Source organism: Emys orbicularis, chromosome 1 (assembly GCF_028017835.1).
Source record: "Emys orbicularis isolate rEmyOrb1 chromosome 1, rEmyOrb1.hap1, whole genome shotgun sequence".
NCBI lineage: Eukaryota > Metazoa > Chordata > Testudines > Emydidae > Emys > Emys orbicularis.
The window spans coordinates 256,542,497-256,567,596 of NC_088683.1; the positions used below are offsets into that span (position 1 = coordinate 256,542,497).

Genomic DNA, 25,100 nt, shown 5'->3' on the forward strand with positions numbered 1-25,100 from the left:
GTTCTCCTCCTAATACAGAATGACAAAAAAATCCTCCTAATATTAATGATTAGCCTCTGTTGAATTGGAGATCACCTCCCAATGACTTCATAATGAAATAACCCAACAATCATTCATTTTCTGATATAGCTGTAAAACTAATCTGAAAAGTTTTCAAAATAAATCTCTTTAAAAATGGATAGTGTGTACCTTCTAAAAATGAAATCTACATATATCTCTGAGTTGTGAAGAATATGTATTAAGGTTATAACAACCAACAAGAATGCACTTTTATGTAGAAATCCATGATTAAATTGAGTCTTCCTGACTAGTGATTTAAATCAATTTGATTTAAATCAAATCCACCCTGATTGATAGCCTGCTTGGTGGTTGCCACAAAGGGAATATAGGGGAGCGGTGAGCTGATGCGGGGCTGCCGGACCACCCTGGTTCCAAGCCCCCACCAGCTAGCTCCAATGGGCTGCTCTTTCCGCAAGCAGCGGACAAAGCAGGCGGCTGCCAAACAATGTTATAAGGGAGAACTGCGCAATTTTGAATGAGCATGTTCTCTAACTGATCAGCAACGTGACAACGAAACGTTAACCGGGACGACATTAAGTGAGGAGTTACTGTACCTTAATAGAACCCCTTCCCTCTGTGCTGAACAGGAACTGGTTCTATAGTTCCTATGGTCAGAAGAGAGTCACCATCCTGCCTTAGCAGGTGCTTGTGAGGAGAGTCTCAAAGAGAGATGGGAAGCAGGGATGGGGTAGAGGGAGGGAGGTAAAGTGGATTGAACATCCTGATATTGCGATCTCCAAGCCACACTTGTCCAAAGGGATTCAGACACCCAATGATTCTGTATTGCTAGCTCAGAAGACCATATTCAGGTAGGATTAGATAACATTAAAAATCTTTTAGATTTATCCAAACAAAAATACCAACTACTGAATTTCCAACATGTATACCTCTAAATTCTGACATTCCTGAGCCGAGTTAGTAGGTAGACCAATCCATTTGATTTCCTTCTTCTCCTTAGAGATAATGTTCATAGCCATAAGGACATTTAAGGCATCATAGACACGTCGTCTAATATTCTTCTGGTCATAAGCCTGCTGTAGACACAATGAATTAATCAAAAACATACCTGTGACAAAAACGTTTGAAAATGTATTACAGTAGATGGGTAAACTCAGCTAGTATCTCAACTGTTTCATTTAGCATTAGGAAAACAAAAAAGTTACATCTTTTCCCCACTCAAGTGGCATGTAACCCAGCAACATACTTACTGATTCATTTGGTGAAATGTGATTATCCGTGGTACTAAACTCTGCAACCAACTCATCCGCCACCTCATTGTATGAGGTGGTTCCTTTTCTCTGTACCTTCTCACAAACCTTCATAGAGAAGTGTCGCAAACCCTTGCCATTCTTCTCTCCTTTTTTGTTGCGCTTCCTAGAAAAATACATTTTAAAGTAACCGATCAATATTCCAAAGTTTTCTGGTTTGCCAGATAAACACATATTGTTCTGAAATATAACCCTTAAAATTTTTAATCAGCAAAGAGGGCATTATACTCCTAAAACAGGACAATCAAAGTTATTTGCCTGAATCATGGATTTGATTAAATTTACAACTAATTCTTGGTATTATCTTGAATATGAAACACATTGAGCTAAATTCATCCCTGCTGTAACTCTGCTAGTTTCAATACCAGAGATGAATTTGGATGATTACATTTAGAAGATGTAAAAATTAGTGGTAAAGAAGTTTCTTCTGAAAAGGAGGACAGTAAAGAAAAAACATTCCTATTAACATTAACATCTTCAAGTTGGGGGGGAGGAGGGAGGGGGAGGAAGGGCTAAAACTAGAAACCCTGAGAACTACAGGAGCTAAAATTTATTTTTCTAGAGCATATATAATTTGACATTCAGGAAAGTTAAAATAGTCAAGTATGTTAGACTCAAAATCTGATATTGTATTCAACATTACAGAATAACCAAAATATGGATTTGAATGGTCATGGAATACAGCTTTACTATGAACACTTCAAACCTAGGGTAGATGCTTCCTACAGCACTTTCAGTATTATTGCATAAGCATTTAGAAGAATATGATAGTTAAGATCTCAGCATACATTTCAAATGAAAAATTGTCTGGGTAACTAAGAAATATTTTGTTACAATAAAATGTAAATATGAAAGTCAGCAAATGGAATAGCTTTCAATTTCTGCATATATGGGTGCTTAAATACTTTAGGAACAATACAACTCCATAATCCCCTAATATAAATATTTCCTAGCCCAAAAAAACAACAGACACACCAATAAATGTTAACTTTAAAGCAACTACATTCATCAATGGGTCCTTCAAAACAATCTTGTGTGTAATAAACCCCCAAAGCAAGTTTATGTTAAATCTGGAAGTGACACTTTCTTCAAGTTGAGCTACGATCTTATTCTTCTCATTTAAAATTGTCTGCAGAATTATGCATATTTGGTTTGAAACAACATATTGCATTTATATTTTATCTGACAGTACAAGAGGATGAAAAATCTCAGTTGATTTCGCTTGTTCTTTTAAGAGCCACTATCTTAGTGTAAATATGACAGCAGAACACTACGTGTCCGTTTGTTTCCTCAGAAATCTGACTTTTGCTACACTGAAGTGAAAAGGTGTTATTATCTCTCTACTATAGGTATTAAACAAACTTAGATATCTCAAATTAAATCTAAGCTGAACCCCTCCTTCATATCAGCGTACTTACAGAGCACATCAATAGAAAAAAAAAAAAAACACTTTAGGACAAAATTTCCAAACAATTCTATTAAACCCTTGTAACTTAACAGAATTTTGCTCACCCAGCAGACCAAGGCGAAGAGTCTGCAGTCTGGTTCTGTGATACAAAGTGTGAATTGGGTGTATGTGGACTTCCTACCAGGATAGTATTTGGCGCTGAAGGTCTCTGAGGTGTACCAATAACCTACAGTTAAAACAAAATAATTTGGAATACAGTCAGAAGACTCCCACATTATTCAGATGCATTTCCCCCACCTTTCTGGAGCCATTTCTTTATTTCCACCTATCTCTACAAGATAAATAAAATACCATACTACTAAAAAAACCCTAGCAGTTGTACATGGGTTTTGTACATATTGGCCTAGACTACTGTATGTTCAGGTGACAAGTTTTTATTTTTCCTTCCTTTGATCAACCTCATTTGCTTTCTTGATTTATGATCAAAATTTGGCACAAACCTGACAAAAGTCAAAGCAAGCCTCAACAACTTAACACTAGTAAGTCAGCAAAATTTAAAGAGGAAAGGATAAACTAAGCTTATAATAGAAAACAAACAAAAAGGAACTCTAAACCACTAATTCCTCTGGTAAGTAGGCATAAAAAGTAGCGCCTACTGCAAAGAACAGCCACATCATCTCTTCTGATTCTCTCTCCTTCCTGCTACTCCATCAAAAACAAAACCAACATAGATAGCTTTGGACTTGGGTAAAAGTAAAAGTCACTCTTCCAGTCCGCTTCAGATCAATCAGGTTTACCATGAATAGAGCCAATTTTCGCAGTGTATATATGGAACCCTGTTTTCTCTACAGTTGTAGAACTGGATGATGCAGTAACCCTCACCTCTGCTGTAGGATTGTGTTTCACATCTAATCTTGCATAACAATATAACTTTCTAAAGCTTATCGTTATGAAGAAAAACCTCTAAAACAAACTGATACAGAATAGCCTTCCTGATTTTGCAGAAAAAAGTCTATTCATCTAAATTGCATCTACCTCCCCAAAAGAGGCATTAAATTGAACCTGAAAGCTAAAACCTCAAAACACCCCCCACATATTTTTCTGGGCATCAAATGCCTCAGTATCCTTCTACCCAGCTGCCTCAAGCTTCTTCCCCAGTCCAATTTCAATAGATTAGCATCAATACAAAATTCTATAGCACAATGAAAATTGAAAGTTTAAGAGCAGCTGAAGATGAAACACATTCCAGATTTGAAATTCATATTCAATTCATTATTCAAATACACAATACAAGGAATACTTTAAAGACTATTATTTTGTTTCATATTTAATTTAATAAGCACCTCTTACGTTACTTGAAATTGGACCAAGACTTTCAACATGACACAGAATTAAGTGCTGATAAGCTGCAGAAGTCAGATGTTGCCACAGAATTTAGGTCCAGTGTGCCACACTACAGGGCCCTAGCTATACTACTCCTGAGGGAATTCTGTGCCAAAAAAATAAAAATTCTCCGCACAATATTTTAAAATTCTTCAAATTTTATTGGTCAATAAATAAATGTGGTAGCTCCAGCATGGCAATAGGGAGCACAGGTCACTGGCTGCATGAAGGTGGGAGATCACCCTGCAGCCCTCAGCCCCTGGGACAGGGACTCAGCAGCAAGGCTGTACCCAACCCTGACACAGCGCAAGGGCTGGGCCTGCCCCAGAAACACCCCAGGGCCCTGCCCCTCTGTGCTAGACACACCAGGCGTGGGCAGGCAGGCTCAGCCCAGCAGGATCTAAGTGTAGAGGGGCTTGGTGTGGGTGGATCCAGGTGTGGGATAAGAGTTCTGTGTGGGCAATCTGGGTGCGAGCGGCTCAGTGGGCGATCTGGATGCACAGGGTCTCATTGGGAGGTTCCAAGTGCAAGGGCAATGGGACTCTGCAGAGGGTCCAGGTGAAGATGGTTGGGGCTCAGCGGGGGGGAATCTGGGTGTACAGGCCTCAGCGGGGTGGTCCATATGAAGGGGAGGTGGGGCTCATCAGGGTGGAGGTTTGATGGGCCTGCTTAACGGGGGAGTTCCAACTGCAGCTGCTGCACAGGGGATGCTGCAAGCCAGATTCCTGCTCCCTCCCTCACCCCCAATTCCCCTATCCCCTTCTCTTTCCCATCCTATCCCCCTTCCCCATAGTCCCATCCTCTCCCCATCCCACCTCACCTTCCTTCCCCACTGCTTCTCCCCTCCCCCCCTTTACCCTGCCCCACTGCGGGCACTCACTGCTGTACAGAAAACAGGATGGCTCCGGGCTTACTGAAGGGGTGCACAACTAGCACTAGGACCCAGGAGGAGACATCCAGCTGTGGAGCAGAGCGGCACACTCTTTGAGCTGGGCAGCTCTGCGTGTGCAGAAATGGGGGAAGGGGGACAGGAGAAGTGGCACATGAACCGATGTACGTCCGCCCCCTCCCAGCCCCCCCACGGTCTGCCTCTGTTTGGTGGACAATACTTCTCCCCCCACTATGCCCATAGGCATCCCCAGCCTCCTCCCCCACCTTCCCCAGCTTTCATAGAATCATAGAATATCAGGGTTGGAAGGGACCTCAGGAGGTCATCTAGTCCAACCCCCTGCTCAAAGCAGGACCAATCCCCAACTAAATCATCCCAGCCAGGGCTTTGTCAAGCCTGACCTTAAAAACCTCTAAGGAAGGAGATTCCACCACCTTCCTAGGTAACCCATTCCAGTGATTCACCACCCTCCTAGTGAAAAAGTTTTTCCTAATATCCAACCTAAACCTCCCCCACTGCAACTTGAGACCATTACTCCTTGTTCTGTCATCAGCTACCACTGAGAACAGTCTAGATCCATCCTCTTTGGAACCCCCCTTTCAGGTAGTTGAAAGCAGCTATCAAATCCCCCCTCATTCTTCTCTTCTGCAGACTAAACAACCCAGTTCTCTCAGCCTCTCCTCCTAAGTCATGTGCTCCAGCCCCCTAATCATTTTTGTTGCCCTCCGCTGGACTCTTTCCAATTTTCCACATCCTTCTTGTAGTGTGGGGCCCAAAACTGGACACACTATTCCAGATGAGGCCTCACCAATGTCGAATAGAGGGGAATGATCACGTCCCTCAATCTGCTGGCAATGCCCCTACTTAAACAGCCCCAAATGCCGTTAGCCTTCTTGGCAACAAGGGCACACTGTTGACTCATACTTTCCTTTACTTCCTGTGACGATGCGGTTCTGGCGGGACCCAACTGAGACTGCCAACTCAGGACAAATTGCTTAAATAGGGCAATTACAGCCCAAGGCTGGGGTTTTTCCACCTCTAAGGCAAACCAAACCAGCCAGACTAAGAGGACTTTGGTCTCACCCCACAAGTCTCACAAGCAATTTCCTTAGACACTCCAGTTTCCCAGTATCACCACCAGTGCCACTCGTTATGGGGACAAATGGTTATGAAAACCAATACCCCAATAAAAGAAAAAAGGTTCTCTCGATCCCAAAGGATCAAGCCCCAGACCCAGGTCAATATACAAATCAGATCTTACCCACAAATCACGCTATTGCCAATCTTTTAGAATCTAAAATCTAAAGGTTTATTGATAAAAGAAAAAAGATAGAGATGAGAGTTAGAATTGGTTACATGGAATCAATTACATATAGTAATGGCAAAGTTCTTGGTTCAGGCTTGTAGCAATGATAGAATACACTGCAGGTTCAAATAAAGTCTCTGGAGTACATCCCCCGCTGGGATGGGTCATTCAGTCCTTTGTTCAAAGCTTCAGCTTGTAGCAAAGTCCTTCCAGAGGTAAGAAGCAGGATTGAAGACAAAATGGAGATGAGGCATCAGTCTTATATAGTCTTTTCCAGGTGTAAGAACACCTCTTTGTTCTTACAGTGGAAAATTACAGCAACATGGAGCCTGGAGTCACATGGGCCAGTCCCTGCATACTTTGCTGAGTCTGAAGGCATATTTGCCTTCTCTCAATGGGTCCATTGTATAGCTGATGGTCCTTAATGGGCCATCAAGCAGGCTAGGCAGAGCTAATCCCAGCTTGTCTGGGATGTCACCTAGAAGCATATCATAAGTTTGCCATACAGACAGTATAGAGCCAATATTCATAACTTCAACTACAAAACTGATACACACATATAGACAGCATAATCATAACCAGTAAACCATAACCTTGTCTTAGACACCCCATTTGACCCCCTTTATACAAGATTTGGGTGCCACTACAGGACCTTGGTTGCAACAATGATCTATATGGTCCCAATTTATGTCAATAACGTCACACTTCCCCATCACGTTCTGTAGGGAAGCAAAGAAATCTGTGGGGGGCACGTTTTCTGCATGTGCGCGTTGGCACAGAATTCCCCCAGCAGTAAGCTATACCTACCCCACAACATTGTTTCTGAATTAAGTTTGAACAATAGCCACCTAAAACCATATTTAAGTGGAGTTAGCCTGATGTGACGTTTTGGCAGTACAAGTGTTATTAACTAAGGTCACAGCGCTTGAAAGATTTTCCCCACCGCCTACTGGGCAGGACTAAACCTACTAACCAGATATTCATATGAACAATTATCAGGGAGCCTACTAGCAAAAGCCCTGGTGAGAAGCCAAGCCCATTTTCTCTGCAGCCCCTAAAGGCTTAGAAGGGGGAAGTTGCTGAGATTCCTACCAGGGTGTTGTCCCTATACCTTAAACAGGGATTCCATCTCTCATATCAGCTGTGCTCCCTTTCAACTGCTGGAAAGCATTGAATTTTTTCCTCCCACCCCCCATTACCTTCCCCACATACTCCAGAAGTTTCTATCTGTTGTGGAAGGTCACCTGTTCTTCACCCCCCACACTCTGCCAACAATCCTGCTAGCTGTTGCTGAGAGAAGAAGGGGCATAAAAGGGTTGCATGTCAGCTAATACACCTTTCCTCCTCAAACAGCCCTAACACTTCTGTTGCATTTCATAGCTTCCTCAGGCAATGTCAGCAACAGCAGCAGGGATAATTGAGGAGTCTGAAAGTTCAAAAGCTTGATCTACACTGGAAAAGTGAGTTGTGTTTAATCCCCTCCCCACCAAACTGCCCAATTTTCACACTCTTGGGTCTTGCAACATTCCTATTTCATTAGTTCTCCAGTCACCATAGACTCTTCCTTCCTAGTTGGTACCTCATATTCTAGTGTAAAAGACAGCCTTTTAAAGAAGTTGTAGGCCTTATTTAAACATCAAAGGAAGGCACAAGCCCTTTAATTTCATGATTATTTTGTGTGTATAGTAGTGTGTATATAAAGTATTTTCTGACTTGTTCTATATCAGAGATTCATTTTCAGTACTATTAAATATTCACAAGGTCTGTAGCACTCCTCTTATGTGCCACAGGACTCTTTCACTGAGCAAAATTATCCTGTTAAGACTCCATATTACGTCGGTTAGATCACTCCACCTGAATGACTATAACCTAAGGCCTTGTCTACACTATGATTTTAGGTCGAATTTAGCAGCGTTACCTCAATTTAAGCCTGGACCCGTCCACACGACGAAGCCCCTTTTTTCGACTTAAAGGGCTCTTTAAATCGATTTCTTTACTCCACCTCCAACGAGGGGATTAGCGCTGAAATCGGCCTTGCCGGGTTGAATTTGGGGTAGTGTGGACGCAATTCGACGGTATTGGCCTCCAGGAGCTATCCCAGAGTGCTCCATTGTGACCGCTCTGGACAGCGCTCTCAACTCAGATGCACTGGCCAGGTAGACAGGAAAAGGCCCGCGAACTTTTGAATCTCATTTCCTGTTTGGCCAGCATGGCAAGGTGCAGATGAGTGCAGATCTCATTAGCAGAGGTGACCATGATGGAGTCCCAGGATTGCAAAAGAGCTCCAGCATGGACCGAACGGGAGGTATGGGATCTGCTTGCCGTATGGGGAGACAAATCCGTGCTAGCTGAACTCTGTTCCAGTAAATGAAATGCCAAAACATCAGAAAAAAAATCTCAAAGGGCATGAAGGACAGAGGCCAAAGCAGTGCCGCGTGAAAATTAAGGAGCTAAGGCAAGCCTACCAAAAAAACAGAGAGGCAAACGGCCGCTCCGGATCAGAGCCCCGAACATGCCGCTTCTATGATGAGCTGCATGCCATGCTAGGGGGTGCAGTCACCAGTACCCCAACCCTGTGCTTTGACTCGTCAATGGAGAATCACGCAACACGGAAGCGGGTTTTGGGGACGAGGAAGATGATGATGAAGAGATTGAAGATAGCTCACAGCAAGGAAGCGGACAAACCGCTTTCCCCAACAGCCAAGATATGTTTTTCACCCTGGATCTGGAGCCAGTAACCCCCGAACCCACCCAAGGCGTGCTCCCGGACCCTGAAGGTGGAAGAAGGGACCTCTGGTGAGTGTACCTTTGTAAATATTACACATGGTTTAAAAGCAAGCGTGTTTAATTATTAATTTGCCCTGGCATTCGCAGCCAGTACAGCTACTGGAAAAGTCTGTTTACGTGTATGGGGATGGAGCAGAAATCCTCCAGGGACATCTCCATAAAGCTCTCCTGGATGTACTCCCAAAGCCTTTGCAAAAGGTTTCTGGGGAGGGCGGCCTTATTCCGTCTGCCATGGTAGGACACTTTACCACGCCAGGCCAGTAGCACGTAGTCCGGAATCATTGCATAACAAAGCATGGCAGGGTATGGTCCCGGTGTTTGCTGGCATTCAAACAACAACAACCGTTCCTTATCTCTCTGTGTTATCCTCAGGAGAGTGATATCATTCATGGTCACCTGGTTGAAATAGGGTGCTTTTATTAAGGGAACATTCAGAGGTGCCTGTTCCTGCTCGGCTGTTTGGCTGTGGCTGAACAGAAATGTTCCCCGCTGTTAGCCACGCGGTGGGGAGAGGGGTGAAGCGGTCATAGCAGAGAATTGGGTGTGTGTGTGTGGGGGGGTTATTTGGGTTTGTGCTGCATGCTAACCCGCAAACTGCAGCCCCTCCTTTTAAATTGCCAACCCATTTTAAATGGCCAACCCAACGGCCGCTTGGTATGGGAAATGAGGGCGCTGCTGTTTGAAACCATTCCCACATGTTATGAAGGTTAAAGAAGCCAAAAGACTGTGGCTTACCATGGCTGCCTGCAAGCCGAATTCTGTTGCCTGGCACTGCGTGAGTGATCTCTCACACCAAACCGGCAGGCCCTCAATATAAGAGGCAAAATGCGACCTTGTAACGAAAGCACATGTGCTGTGTAATGTGAACAGCAAGGTTTAACGTGAAAGAGTGTGCCCATTGTTCTCTAAAATGTGTCTTTTTAACTACCACTCTCCCTTTTCTTCCACCAGCTGCAAATGTTTCTCCTTCGCAGAGGCTAGTGAAGATTAGAAGGCGAAAAAAATGCACTCGGGATGAAATGTTCTCTGAGCTCCTGCTGTCCTGCTGACAGAGTACAGCAGAATGCGTGGAGGCAGACAATGTCAGAGTGCAGGAAAGCACAATATGAACGCGAGGAGAGGTGGCGGGCTGAAGCTCATAGGTGGCGTCAGCTTGCTGACAGAAGGCAAGAGTCGATGCTCAGGCTGCTGGAAGATCAAACTCATATGCTCCAGCGTATGGTTGAGCTGCAGGAAAGGCAGCAGGAGCACAGACCGCCGCTACAGCCCGTGTAACCAAGTTCCATAGCCTCCTCACCCAGACGCCCAAGAACGCGGTGGGGGGGCCTCTGGCCACCCAGCCACTACACCCTAGAGGATTGCCCAAGCAACAGAAGGCTGGCCTTCAATAAGTTTTAAAGCTTTTAAGTTTTAAAGTGCAATGGGGCCTTGTCCTTCCCACCTCCCCCACCCCACTCAGTGCCTCCCTCCTCCCCCATGCCTCCCGGGCTACCTTGGCAGTTATCCCCCTATTTGTGTGATAAATTAATAAAGAATGCATGAATGTGAAGTAACAATGACTTTATTGCCTCTGCAAGCGTGATCGAAGGGGGGAGGGTGGCTAGCTTACAGGGAAGTAGAGTGAACCAAGGGCGGGGGGGTCATCAAGGAGAAACAAACAGAACGTTCACACTGTAGCCTGGCCAGTCATGAAACTGGTTTTCAAAGCTTCTCTGATGCGCACCGCGCCCTCCTGTACTCTTCTAACCGCCCTGGTGTCTGGCTGCGCGTAATCAGCGGCCAGGCAATTTGCCTCAACCTCCCACCCTGCCATAAATGTCTCCCCCTTACTCTCACAGATATTGTGGAGCGCACAGCAAGCAGTAATAACAATGGGAATATTGGTTTCGCTGAGGTCTATCCGAGTCAGTAAACTGCACCAGCGTGCTTTTAAACGTCCAAATGCACATTCTACCACCATTCTGCACTTGCTCAGCCTATAGTTGAACAGCTCCTGACTACTGTCCAGGCTGCCTGTGTACAGCTTCATGAGCCATGGCATTAAGGGGTAGGCTGGGTCCCCAAGGATAACTATAGGCATTTCACCATCCCCAACGGTTATTTTCTGGTCTGGGAAGAAAGTCCCTTCCTGCAGCTTTTGAAACAGACCAGAGTTCCTGAAGACGTGAGCGTCATGTACCTTTCCTGGCCATCCCACGTTGATGTTGGCGAAACGTCCCTTGTGATCCACCAGTGCTTGCAGCACCATTGAAAAGTACCCCTTTTGGTTTATGTACTCGCTGGCTTGGTGCTCCAGTGCCAAAATAGGGATATGGGTTCCGTCTATTGCCCCACCACAGTTAGGGAATCCCATTGCAGCAAGTCATCCACTATGACCTGCACATTTCCCAGAGTCACTACCCTTGATATGAGCAGCTCTTTGACTGTGTTGGCTACTTGGATCACAGCAGCCCCCACAGTAGATTTGCCCACTCCAAATTGATGCCCAACTGACCGGTAGCTGTTTGGCGTTGCAAGCTTCCACAGGGCTATCGCCACTCGCTTCTCAACTGTGAGGGCTGCTCTCATCTTGGTATTCTGGCGCTTCAGGGCAGGGGAAAGCAAGTCAAAAAGTTCCATGAAAGTGCCCTTACGCATGCAAAAGTTTCGCAGCCACTGGGAATCGTCCCAGACCTACAACACTATGCGGTCCCACCAGTCTGTGCTTGTTTCCCGGGCCCAGAATCGGCGTTCCACGGCATGAACCTGCCCCATTAACACCATGATGTGCACATTGCTGGGGCCTGTACTTTGTGAGAAGTCTATGTCCATGTCTATGTCCTCATCACTGCGCTGCCGTCGCCTCCTCACCTGGTTTTGCTTTGGCAGGTTCTGGTTCTGCATATACTCCAGGATAATGCGCGTGGTGCTTATAGTGCTCATAATTGCCACGGTGATCTGAGCGGGCTCCATGATCCCAGTGCTATGGCATCTGGGCTGAAAAAAGGCGCGAAACGATTGTCTGCCATTGCTCTGACGGAGGGAGGGCGACTGACGACATGGTTTACAGGAAATTAAAATCAACAAAGGGGGTGGCTTTGCATCAAGGAGAAACACAAACAACTGTCACACAGAATGGCCCCCTCAAGGATTGAACTCAAAACCCTGGGTTTAGCAGGCCGTTGATTTCACAGAGGGAGGAAGCAAATGAATACAAAACAAATCGGGTCTATTTCTTGTTTTGATCCACTCCATCTATCTTTTACATCTTTAGGCTGGCAGCAGATGGTGCAGTTCGACTGCTAGCCATCATCATCTCCTCGGTACTCGGCAGAAGATGCTGCATTACGATTGCTAGCCATCGTCATCTCCTGGGTGCTCAGTAGAAGATGGGAATGACCTGGCTGAGTCACTCCCATGTCTGCCCAGGCACCCCTGACCGACCGAGGTCGGCTAAACGAGCACCCAGGAATACGACGATGATGGCTACCAGTCGTAATGCACCGTCTGCTGCCAAAAGGCAGTGAGCTGCTGCTGTGTAGCAATGCAGTCCCATGTCTGCCAGCACCCAGGAGACGTACGGTGACGGTGAGGTGAGCGGGCTCCATGCTTGCCATGGTTTGGCGTCTGCACAGGTAACCCAGGAAAAAAGGCACAAAACGATTGTGTGCCGTTGCTTTCACGGAGGGGGGAGCTGACGACATGTACCCAGAATCACCCGTGACACTGTTTTTGCCCCATCAGACATTGGGAACTCAACCCAGAATTCCAATGGGCGGCGGAGACTGTGGGAACTGTGGGATAGCTACCCACAGTGCAACGCTCCGGAAGTCGACGCTAGCCTCGGTACTGTGGACGCAGTCCGCCGACTTAATGCACTTAGAGCATTTTGTGTGGGGACACACACGATCGACTGTACAAAAACGATTTCTAAAAAAACGACTTCAATAAATTCGACCTAATTTCGTAGTGTAGACATACCCTAAGTGTAAATACATTTTTAAAACACAGCCATGTTTTATAGTTGCTTGTATCTATTTCAAAGAAAATATTTCATGTGTTACAGAGAAGAAAATGAGGGTCAAAACCAAAAAAATTTTTTTTTCAGATTCAGAGGTATTATTTAGAGTTATTTTCAGGGTGGATAAAAATCAATGATTTAAAAAAATCAAATAAAAAAAAGATTTTTTTGATAAAGGTTTTTTCCTCAAAAAGCATTATCTAAAGATAGTTGTGATTAAGATACATTATAGCTCAAAGATATCTCATCATGCAATAGGGATTATAAATTCTAATTATATAGTATGACACAATATATTCATGGAATGTTTAAGAAAAGTTTTGTAAAGGAGTTCCAATAGTTCACGGATTAGGGACCCAATCTTATGGGGTTCCAGGGGCTTCTGTATAGACTATTTAGGTTAATCTTTCTATCTACCAAATAAGACTCAGTGCTCAGTCTAGAAGATACCATCAGAGATGCTTAGTTTTGCAGTTCTCAAACTGTGGATTTGTGTCTCTAGAGATAACATGCTTGTTAACAACAAAAATGTTTAGTTAGTTATCTATCTAACTAGCTAACTAACCTACCTCAAACCTCTTGCCCCTCTGCAAATTTGTGTACACAGAGTCAATCCCTTACCTCTCTCTAAAAGTGCAAAGTTTCAAAAAGTTAAATTAATAGGAGATTGTTGTGGGCACAATAGATCTGGACAAGGAGAAGAAGTCTGGAGATAAATGTGAGAAGAGAGGGACAGGCAATAGAAACAAAAGTGAAACTGTTTGAGCAGCGTATTCCAGAAGTCTTGAGGTTTTATTTTAAGTTTCTCATGTTGACCTGGCTGACAGTCGATTAAATTTTTTTTTTTAAATATTTCATTTAACTATTTTAGTTAAAAACAATTTTAACAAAAACAAACCTGATTTTAAAAAACTTGAATGTTTAACTAAATTCAAAAATTCTTATGCTTGTTTTGTTAAAATATTATATGTTTGCTGTTGAAGAAACAAATCTAGAATACATAACGTTGCTGTTTTAATTAAATAAAACAATTTAAGTGTCTGTCTGGTGATGTTCTCCTCTTAATACAGCAGGGCAAGAAAATCCTCCAAGTATTAATGATTAACTTGTTGAATTGGAGATAGTTCGCCTCCCAATGACTTCATAAATATCTGCTTCAACACTTGCCCCATACAAAGGACCAATTTTTACTCAATTACCACCTCATACGACTACACTGTGACATCAAATCAATAGCTGATTTAATTCATAACAGGAAGTGCAATGCAATAAAATAGTCTGCAGTCATGTAAACATTTCATTAGGTAGTAGTCCACAACCTCAGAGGGGACTCTTGAGAACTGTCTGAAGCTGAACTGTCTTAGGATTGGTCTACACAAAGACTTTGTACCTATATAACTATTTCAGTTAAAAAAATAATAATAATCATACCCCTAACTGAAATAGTTATACAAATGCAACTTCTGTGGATTACCACATCCCTACTGTGGATGCAGTCAAATCAGTTTAGCCTATTAGCTATATTGGTATAACTGTACAGTCTGAACTGGGGGGAGTGGGGCGATTGTTGAACTCTCTTAACTACACAAGTATAGTTAAAGAAGTGCAGTGCTTGCATGTAAAACTCTGTAGATTCTTGAATTCTCTCAGCAATACCACCACCTCTTACTCAGTTCCCCTCCCCACCAATTCTTTTAGCTCTGTTTATATACTGAAAATCAATCCACATTAAACCATGCGCGCACACACAAATTCAAATGTTTTTATACTATGGAACCTATTTTTTCTTTTATAAAATGAAATGCTTATGAAAGATGCTATGTTGAAGTCCTGTTTTCCCCCAGAGAACAGTACAGTAAAGGCAGCAGCTGTGCCCTCACTGTCTTGCAAATGTAACAACCTTGACCACTTTTACAGATAAGAATATAATTCAGTTTCTATGCAAATTAAAATCCTTGGCAAAAGTCAGTCTCTACAGAGAAGCCAACTGTAACACCTCTCCCTATATAACAGAATAAGAATATCAGTACATGTCATATGGGGCTCACCAAATGAAGAGTTTTGTTTGCTATTGCAGTAATATGGATTGCATTTGGAACTTGCATTCTAGAGACAACCACTTTTATCTCATCACTAGCTCAGGGGTCGGCAACCTTTCAGAAGTGGTGTGCCGAGTCTTCATTTATTCACTCTAATTTAAGGTTTCGCATGCCAGTAATACATTTTAACATTTTTAGAAGGTCTCTTTCTCTAAGTCTATAATATAGAACTAAACTATTGTTGTATGTAAAGTAAATAAGGTTTTTAAAATGTTTAAGAAGCTTCATTTAAAATGAAATTAAAATGCAGAGCCCCTCGGACCAGTGGCCAGGAACCGGGCAGTGTGAGTGCCACTGAGAATCAGCTCGCGTGCTGCCTTTGGCACACGTGCCATAGGTTGCCTACCCCTGCACTAGCTCCTTAAGTTATCCAGTCTATACACATTTTGCTTTTTTTAAAATTACAATATGCTTTTCAGCAGAAAAGTCTGAAATAACCGTTTTTTAAAATATGGCCAAGAAATCCCATAAAAATCCCATTGATTTTCCAATTTTGATCTCGATAACATATTTGCAAATTGGCTTTTGGATAAAGTTTCAGGTTGGTGTGTTTTGAAAGTGTCACGGATTTATCACAGAAAGACTGACAGACAGTAGAGGAATTTGAATATTCAGTAGTCTGAAGTGTTGAGGGTTGATGTAGTTTTTGTCAATAACCTGCACGATTAGCCCAACACGTGCTCCCTCTCCCCACCAAAACAACGTTATTAAAACTAGTGTTCCGAGTACAATTTAAAGTCATACTAAACAGCCCTTACTATACAGAAAAGCGAGATGGTACATTCTACATAGAAATAATAACTGATACTTTATATGATGCATTTACACTGAACCACAGTTAGATTCATAATATGTACAATCAAAGGTAAAAAACAAAAATTTAAAGTCTCCTTACCACTTGCTGTGCAATGTTGACATTAGACTGTCCAAAGGTTTTTGGCAGGAGCTGTTTTCCAAGTGTATTTACTGTAGAAGGATGAACGGCCACTAATGAAACAACCCCTAAAACAAATATAAATACAAATTTCCAGGTCAGCTTTGTTTCTTTCAGTAAATCTAAATTCATATTAATATCAAAGCACATAAAATTCAGTGAAAACTAGTTTTCAATAGGCATCTAAACATGCATCAAAAACAAATTTCTGAAGATGTATATAAAGACACCCTACGTATGAAAGTATATACAAGTATATTAGTGCAATATGTTGTTCCTTCCTGCCTTCAAACACACAGAAAATTAAGATTCCCAGTATGCCCTCCCAATCTTTCTCTGCTGTGGACAATTGATGCTCCATGATCCATAAAATCTTCCAAGCTTTTAAAAAACAAACAAATACCCCAAAACCCACTCTCTCCTAGCTCACAATGTAGTACCAACAGGTGGAGTTGTTCATAGAACTGACTGCCTCAACACGGCAGTGTCTCATCTCTGCTCAGAGAAGCAAAAGGTTCTTCTAAGTCTCTCTCTCCAGGCAGAAAGCTTTTTCCATTTTTCTCTATCCTTGATATGTCCCTTTCTCCCCCTCCCCTCCCCAGCAGGGAGGGGATTTTTGAGAACAGGAGCCCGCAGGAAATTGGTATTTGAAGAGAAAAAGCTCAGCAGTGTAGCAGGCCCAGCTAAAATTAAAGGGGCTCCTTCCTGCTCAGCTGTGCAATTTTGTAGTGCCTCACCCCACTCAACAACAAGGTAGTAGCCAAGCCATTAGCTATTTAGGGCAGAAATTCAGCAGCAGAAACTGGCTTTGCATAATCTCCAAGCCATATATTCCTAGCTAGTCAGTGCTTCAGGCTAAGGTGAAACATTGGAGTCAGCCGTTGCTGCAACAGCAACAATATGGCAGGCAATCCTTCAAGTGCTTAAGGCAGTTATGTGGTTGATACCTGGCATTTTGGAAGCAACAAGCCAGAGGTCCTTGGCTGTTTTTTTTTTTTTTTTTTTTTTTTTTCAGCTCACTGGGGTGAAATATGGTGTCCTTGTCTTCAAGAGTAAGTCAGAAGGACAAGAAAAATCTATGGGGCCGGACACTCTCCTCATCCCAACCCTTTCAGGCCATGTATATGTTACAGGGACTATATACACATAGTGACACAGTTACAGCGCTGTAGCTATGCTGGAATAACCCTGTTACGTAAATGCAGCCTACAGCGACAGAAGGGGGTTTTCTGTCGCTGTAGGAACACCACCTCTCCAAGTGATAGTAGGTAGGTCAATTGAAGCATTCTTCCATTGACCTAGCTGAGTCTACGCTGGGGATTAGGTCAACATAACTACAATGTTCAAGTGTATGGAACCTTCATATCACCTGAAGAATGTAGCTATGTTAACCAAAATTTAAACTGTAGATCAGGCCTCCGATTGCCACAACAACCAGGTTTTAGTTTGATTTTTGGTCCCAACTGTTCCAGGGCAGGCCTTAACCAGTCCTTGTTGTAACTGGTATCTTGAACTCCTGCCCTCTTGCTGGCTCTCTCAGCCCCCCTTTCACTGACGGCAGCTCTGACTCTCACAACCTCTTAAACCAAAACATCTGTTTAACAAAAAAAACCCACTCAAATGTCTCAGATTCCCCATATTTGAGACCAATTACCATCAAATCAAGGCAGCTTGATTACGTTCTCTCAGCTCCTACAGATGCAGGTTTGTGCATGGCTTAGCCTGCCATCTCCCCACTTACTTAACACTGTTCCTCATCTCCCCCATAGTGACTCAGCAGCCTGGTCTCATCCATGTTGCAGCCTGCTGGTACACACCATTTTTTGTTGAGAACCACTTCAGCAAGGCTTTAAAACCTCATAAAACATTAGGGCTTCAAGCATCACTGCTCATGCCAAGCTCTGCTCTTCTCCCCTTATCATCATCCCCTGCTTCCATAAATATTGAAAAGACAATTCCCTGTCTCTTAAAAGGGCAGGTCTGAGACTGGGGCAATAGCTGTAGCTTAAGAAACAGCAGAAACTTTACAACTGTGAGACTGGGTAATTCACTGCTCTACCAAAAAGACAATTCAATAAGATGTCTTTTTGTACCATGACCAAAGCAGCACTCCTTTTTTTACAAGGAAGAGAGAAAGAAGGGGGAGGGCACTGTACCATTCTCTCCCCTTGCAAACCCTCCCCACTTTGAAATAAAACTGTTCTAAGTATGTCTTCTAAATAAAAATTTAAAAAAATTAACATTAGTCAAATGGACTTTCAAAACTGAGAAAGTCGCCACATAAATTTTCAAGTTCCCTTACTTCATCCATCATAGCATCACCCCACCCGAGCTCCACTGGACTTGTAAACAAGCAGTGAAGCAATTACACCTTTTCCTGAAGATTTTTTGGGTGTTTATTCAAGACCAATCCTGGTAGGAAAGAGAACATACAGGTTTCACCCAATACTGGTTCTGTCTACAACTGACAGTACCATCTCATTTCTGCATGGAGTCCAAGCCTTTCTGATAGGACAATGGAAATCCTAAGAAGAAATTTGTACAAGGAAACTGTGCCCATGTGCAATTCTGCCTGTATCCACAGTGTTACCTATACTGAGTAGCACTGAACATTTGACATTAGGAGGAATTTAGTGGCCCAGAAACTCAGTCTTTTGAATGCATACATATGCCAGTTCAGCATCCCTGAATCTCCAGGACAGAGGAAAACTTCTATTCCACATACCTTCAAACTCCCAGACCTACAGCATGAAGCTATTGCCCCTGCAATCTCAGTAGTCTTGCCTTCTAGCACACGAATATTCTGGATAGCTCATGGACTTCCCACTCAAATCTAGAACTACCCAAGAGTCTGGGAATTTCAAGGGATTCTGCTAACTTGATCCTTATGTTGCTTCTGAAAGGAAAATAATCCCTTTTCCCCTTATAGAGCACTCCTGCAGAGAGACTGAAAAATCTTGATGTCTCCTTGGAACCTTGCTTTGTTGTAAGTCTTCATTTCCATTTTTTGTATAATAAATGGACAAGTAGATACAAAAAAATATTCTGTGTGGAAATGATTCATCTGCCATAAAGGCTTATTAATCAGAATTTAATGTTTGTTTTCTGAATTGGGCATATGGCTGGGGAGTGAGAGGAGCAATCAGTTCTCTGAACAGATCCAACTGCTACTGCTACATTGTGGAGCTAGAGAGGTTTTTGTTTTGTTTAAAAAGAGAGGAGCCTCTGTGCTTTGAAGAAGGAGGAGGAATACACCACTTGTAATGGACCAGAGGGCACCACCAGGTGCCCACTTTAGAGAAGAAAAGTTACAGATAGTTAGCAGTGGGAAGAGAGGTAAGTAAACATTACTTATCACTCACTACTATTGTATCATGTCTATTACTAGGAATATTTTGAAAATAGCTCTTCCCCATTCTCACCAAAACCCAGGTCAAACTGCAAAGGCTGGCACTCTAGCTGGAGAAAAAGAATAGCACAACATACTCATATGGGCATCAGAAAGGGAGGAAGTTCACTCTTCAATTTGGCTCTCCCAAGTGAAGCATAAGACAATGTCACTATGGTTAGCCCACCTACTCCACACTCAAACATCTTTCTACTTCCAAATAGTTTCATTAGCATGAACTAGGCTGTATATGCACCAATTGCACAATATTTTTCAACAACAGATGTATGGAGCAGAAATAATTTTTTCCTAAGTCAACTTTGCTGAAAAAAACCAAGAACATTACATATTTTGAGTTTAAAAAGGAATTCTACTTACTACTAATTTGGTTTCTCAAACCCTCCACTACATCAGTCTGGTCACTGGGTATAAGACCTTTTACCAATGAAAATATATAAAGAGGCACACTTGTCTCCAGTCACTTCATTACTACTAAAAAATTAAGAATCTATTATAAGACTCCAAAAGAAGTACGGAAGGAGGACTGGGTAAATGGATCCATGCAAACAATCATATTGAAATGTTACAATTACTATGTAAACTCCCATCTCCAAGAGCATGTGGATCCCCATTCTTGTAGATTAGCAAGCGGTCCCTAAACCCCAAGATGACGGGGTTCTGAGAAGACTTGACTGAATGATTGCCAGAATCCCTCTAAATAGGATATATACCATCAAAGAGATCTAGGGAGTAATGTGTAAAACTGTGGATAAGTCTAGGCAGCAGCCTTGCATAACTCAACAACAGGTAACAGTTACATTGCACAATTTGCACCTGGTAAGTGCGCTTTTCACATATAAACAATGTGGTCTAGCCTCCCTAGTCATGAATGGGGCTTGGGAAAGAATACCAGTAGACTAGAAATTGGAAACCTCTTCTGACAAGAACTTGATGTGGGTGCAGCACCACCTTATCCTTACAGAACACTGGACATGGATCAGCCATTAATATCTGAACCAGGCGAACACTTCCAACTGAGGAAGAACCCAGATTGTTTAAAAATACACACGCACAAAAATACAAAATAGAGAACAAAAAGTCTGACGAAAGGTCAGAATCTTCCAGTCTTGATGAGATGGAATCATCCCTTCCATTTCACAGAAAATTAAGATTTATTGTAGATTTCCTTTTCAGACTTCTAACAGTAATCCCACTCCAAGCTGCTCGACCAGCAGCATCCAGGCTGTCAAATTCATGGAACTTGGACTGAGACCTCACCTGCATCTGGAACAGATCCACTAGACCAGGAGTTCTCAAACTGGGGGTCGGGACCCCTCAGGGGGTCGCGAGGTTATTACATGGGGGATCACAAGCTGTCAGCCTCCAACCTAAACCCCGCTTTGCCTCCAGCATTTATAATGGTGTTAAATATATAAAAAAGTGTTTTTAATTTATACGGGGGGGGGGGGGTGTCGCACTCAGAGGCTTGCTATGTGAAAGGGGTCGCCAGTACAAAAGTTTGAGAACCACTGCACTAGACTTGGCAGAGGGAATGGACAATCTACTACCAGGTCCACCAGGACACAGTAACAAAAAATAAAACAACAACACCGGACAAGCCTAAACAGTGCTATGAGCAGTGCTTGATACAGGGTCTGCCTACACTACAAAATTATGTTGACTTAAGTTACGTTGACGTGCACCCACCTCAGTAATTAAATCGCTTTTGTATGCCCACACTATGCTCCTTGTGTCCAGGGTGCACGTCCTCACCAGGAGTGCTTTCACAGATTTAACTCAGTGTGGGGCATTTTGGGGCAGCTTCTGAAAGGCAGCAACCATCAATGTAAGCAACACAGTGTCTACACTGACACTGTGTCGACCTAACTACTTCAACCTAAGCGCTACGCTTCTCACGGAGGTGGAGTTATTAAATCAGCGTAGGGGGCAAGTTACATCGGCAAAAGTTACATTTTAGCATAGACGCTTGCAGAGTTAGGTCAAAGTAAGCTGTCTTGCGCCAACCTAACTCTGCAGTGTAGACCAGGGCAAGGTCTGATATTCTACAAAATCGTAAGAATGTGATTAATCTGAGAGAATACATAAAGGAATGCCTGGCTCCATTCCAAAGGAATGTGTCTGAAATCTGACTCCTCCAGACCCTTCAGCAGAACTGATCCACATGTGATACTGTGTTTCAAGGCAAGAAAGTTCATCTGAGCTGTTCTTCACCTGGAGGAACTCTGTCCTGCCAGTTGCTATAAATGCACAATTATCTTCCAACTGTGTTGGCCATTAAAATCTGAATGGGAGCCCTTTAGGAGAGGTAAGAACATCTGTGACAATTCAGACACCTCAAGGGGAGAACAGGGGATTTGAGCCGCAAAGAATAAGCAGTTGAATTAACGGATTGTATGCAACATTATTATGCTATAACTATGCCAAGTAAGGTCTTTCACTAAAGTCTAATGTTTTAAACTTAATAATCATTAGATACATAAATCCATAACTATACCCTGTATGTGTGTTTGTGTATATAGAGAACAGTGCTCATAAACTTCAGCTCCATCTCACAGCAAGACAGTGAGCAGCACCTCCCAAGCCAGGTTTTACACAAAACCAGACTCCAGTAACAATCCATTGTACAACCCAGGAAAGGACAACAATGGGCCATTTAAGTTAATGAAAAGATAGAGACAACTGGGGATTTCCCTACTTTCAATATCTATAGTGATTGAAGAAAAAGAAAAAAACAAAACAAAACTGCAAACCCCTTTAAAATGGATGGGAAATTCTCACTATTTTATCTTTGAATCTGAGGTTTTTCTATTAAATAAACCTCTTGTTTATTTTTACCCCAGGTAGGCCTCTGTTGTGCAAACTGTCTCAAGTGTGTATGCCAAAATGAACTGATAACTGGGGCGTCAGTTTCACACCTTCGGGGGCAACAACCCAGAGGGGGAAAATCCAAGTGTCTAGTACTTAAGAACTTGGGAAGAACAGATTTGGGGGAGACTTGGGACTGGAAGTGCTGTTGGAGTAACCTTGCAAGCAGTAGCGTAGCTAGGGGGGGTGCAGGGGAAGCAGCCGCTTCCCCTCAGCACATTTTTCAAAAGCGGCGCCTTATTCAGGGGTTACCATGGCGCCAGTAGGCGCCCCTATAATAAAGAATCCCTAGGCGAGGCCAGCAGTGGGCGTGAGCGGTTCCAGTGAGGTCAGCGGCGGGCGAGCCAATGAGCGGGGTGTCTGGGAGCTGCCGGAGCTCTGGGTCCCTGCGCGGCTCGGCTCGGCGGCGGGAAGCTGCTGTGGCAGCAGCTCGACATTCCGGCACTAGGCAGAGTGCCGGTGGCTTCGCGACGTGGAGGGGCTGCAGCAGGGCGCCCGGCTCGGAGCGCGGGAGAAGAAAGTGAGGGACGGGAGGAGGCGCTGCTGCTGCCTGGGCACAGGTGCTGCTGCTGCCTGGGCACAGGTGCTGCTGCTGCTCCAGCTCTCCGGGCGGTGGGGTGCAAAGTGCCCCCTGAGCAGCGCCGCCCGCAGGGGATGTACCAGCTGCTTGGTCTCCGCTCCCCGTGAGGAGCCGGCTCCTAGGTCGTGCCGGACTCAGCGGGAACCAGAAGGAGCTGGGCGTCCTGGCACTGTGGGGGAGGAGGAGGTCACTCATCAGAGGCACCTGGGCAGCCAGGTAAGCACGGACCCAATGAGCGGGGTGGAGGGGGGACCAGGGACCGACCATCCGCTCCCCGCTCACGTCACGTCCGAGACTCCAGCCCGCCTGGAGCTTCCCGCGCCCCTCTCCCCTCCCCCTCCTGCGGTGTCATGGCTTCCTCCGAGGTCACTCGGCAGCTGGTGAGTCCTGCCCAGGGGCGCATGAAACTTTCTCGCCTCTTCTCCATCTCCCCCCCCCCCCCCCCCGACTGCACCCTAAAAACTTTCTTGGCCGAGCCGCGCCCGGCCCTCTCCCCCCGGACCAAGCCCCTCCGAGGGGGGGCGCAGCATGGCCGCAGCGCGGCCAGAGGAGCCGGGGGGGGGGGTGGAGCAGCGGGAGGAGGAGCCAAGCGGGGGCATAGCCAGAGGAGGAGCCAAGGGGGGAAGGGGGGGGTGCCTTTTTTATGTTTGCTCCCCCTGCACTTAGAACCTGGCTACGCCACTGCCTGCAAGGAGTAACTAGGCTGGTGGAAGCCAGGGTGAGATTTTGTGCTTGTGGTCAGGGATCTGAGCCATAGCAGCACAGCAGTAAGGCACCCCATGCTTACAGGGTGTGGGTGATCCCCAAAATGTCACAACTTCTTAAATATCGGACAGACCATTTTCAATTCTAAATAGATTACATAGTTTGGTTTCCTCCTGTGTTCAGAGGCCAGGGATTGCTAGTTCACTGAGGTAAACTGTCCATCCTAGTCCAGCAGCAGCATTGCAGATGGTAGAATTCGGTTTTACACAGATTACTAAAGCAGAGTATACTTGCAAAGTTTACAACAACAAGGAAAGCACAAGTGCAGAAGATATAGCAATATAGCGGAGGCCTATGAGCGATTGTCAGTCATCTCTGCAACAGTCTAAACAAGACTCTGGCCACAGGACTGATATGTTAAGCCCTGCACAGATATAAAATTTGTTTCCACATCTGATCCACAAAAATGGTCCACAAATATCTGTGGCTATAAAGCGGATATCCATGGATTTGCAGGGCTCTACTGATATGTGCAAGAAGTCTAATAGGTTGGAGTATATCACTGAAGCTGAAGTCATTTTGGGTAAGGTCTGAAATCTGTCTTGCAGGAGAGATACTATAGCAAATCTGGAGTCTAGAACTACCTCTATGCACCACAATTTCTGTCTGTGGGAAAACAGACTTTGAGGTTGACATCAAGACACAATGACTGAAACAGCTGGCAATCTGTCTTAACAGTAAGGTGCAGAACCTCTGAGAGGAGAAGTCTTACCTATCAGTCTTAGTATTGACATACATGAATACTCAAGTATTCTCATATGGGCTGCCATTACTGCCAAGCATCTGGTGAAATCTCTTAAGGGTTATGGAGAAACCAAATGGCAGGATCCAGTAATATGCAGTGTAGTTGTTGCTCTGTCAGTTCCAGGATATTCGAGAGTCAAGGTGGATGAGGCAATATCTTTTATTGGGCCAACTTCTGTTGTCTCTCTCACAATCAGAAAGTGGTCCAGTAAGAGATATTACCTCACCCACCTTGTCTTTCTAGGATCCAATAAATAGTAACATTTGGGAAACCAACAAACAAACCAATGAGACTTTCCAATAAGTAGGGTGAATTGCAGTAAAGAATTACAAAAGCCGATTTTGTAGACACAAGAAAGAAATGATGATTACCAATATCCCTATGTGGAACTTCTACCACTCCATTAAAATGTCCAAGTTACATTACTGGCCATTACTGCTTTTTTTTTTTTTTTTTTGAGAGTATTAACAAGAGTGTAATGCATAACCCCTGTATTGTTGATGGACCTATGCTTTATCTTCCCTACAAACGGGAGAGACAAACTTGTAGAGAGATCCCTGAAAGAAGCATTTTTGGGGAGAGCGAGGGTGTGGAGGAGAGAT

The 25,100-nt window shown here is 43.9% G+C and overlaps 1 protein-coding gene across 2 annotated transcripts in view; it reads right to left on the reverse strand.

The window, feature by feature from the left end:
* The window catches only part of TFDP1 (transcription factor Dp-1), a 123,601-nt gene that overhangs the window by 44,015 nt on the left and 54,486 nt on the right, over window positions 1-25,100 (reverse strand). For both annotated transcript variants that reach the window (XM_065406634.1, XM_065406643.1), the window contains exons 4-7: window positions 16,096-16,202; window positions 2,841-2,962; window positions 1,269-1,434; window positions 948-1,094 (exon numbers count right to left, since the gene is read on the reverse strand). In XM_065406634.1, the coding sequence (XP_065262706.1) occupies window positions 948-1,094; window positions 1,269-1,434; window positions 2,841-2,962; window positions 16,096-16,202 (542 nt within the window). The remainder of the gene's footprint in view (window positions 1-947; window positions 1,095-1,268; window positions 1,435-2,840; window positions 2,963-16,095; window positions 16,203-25,100) is intronic.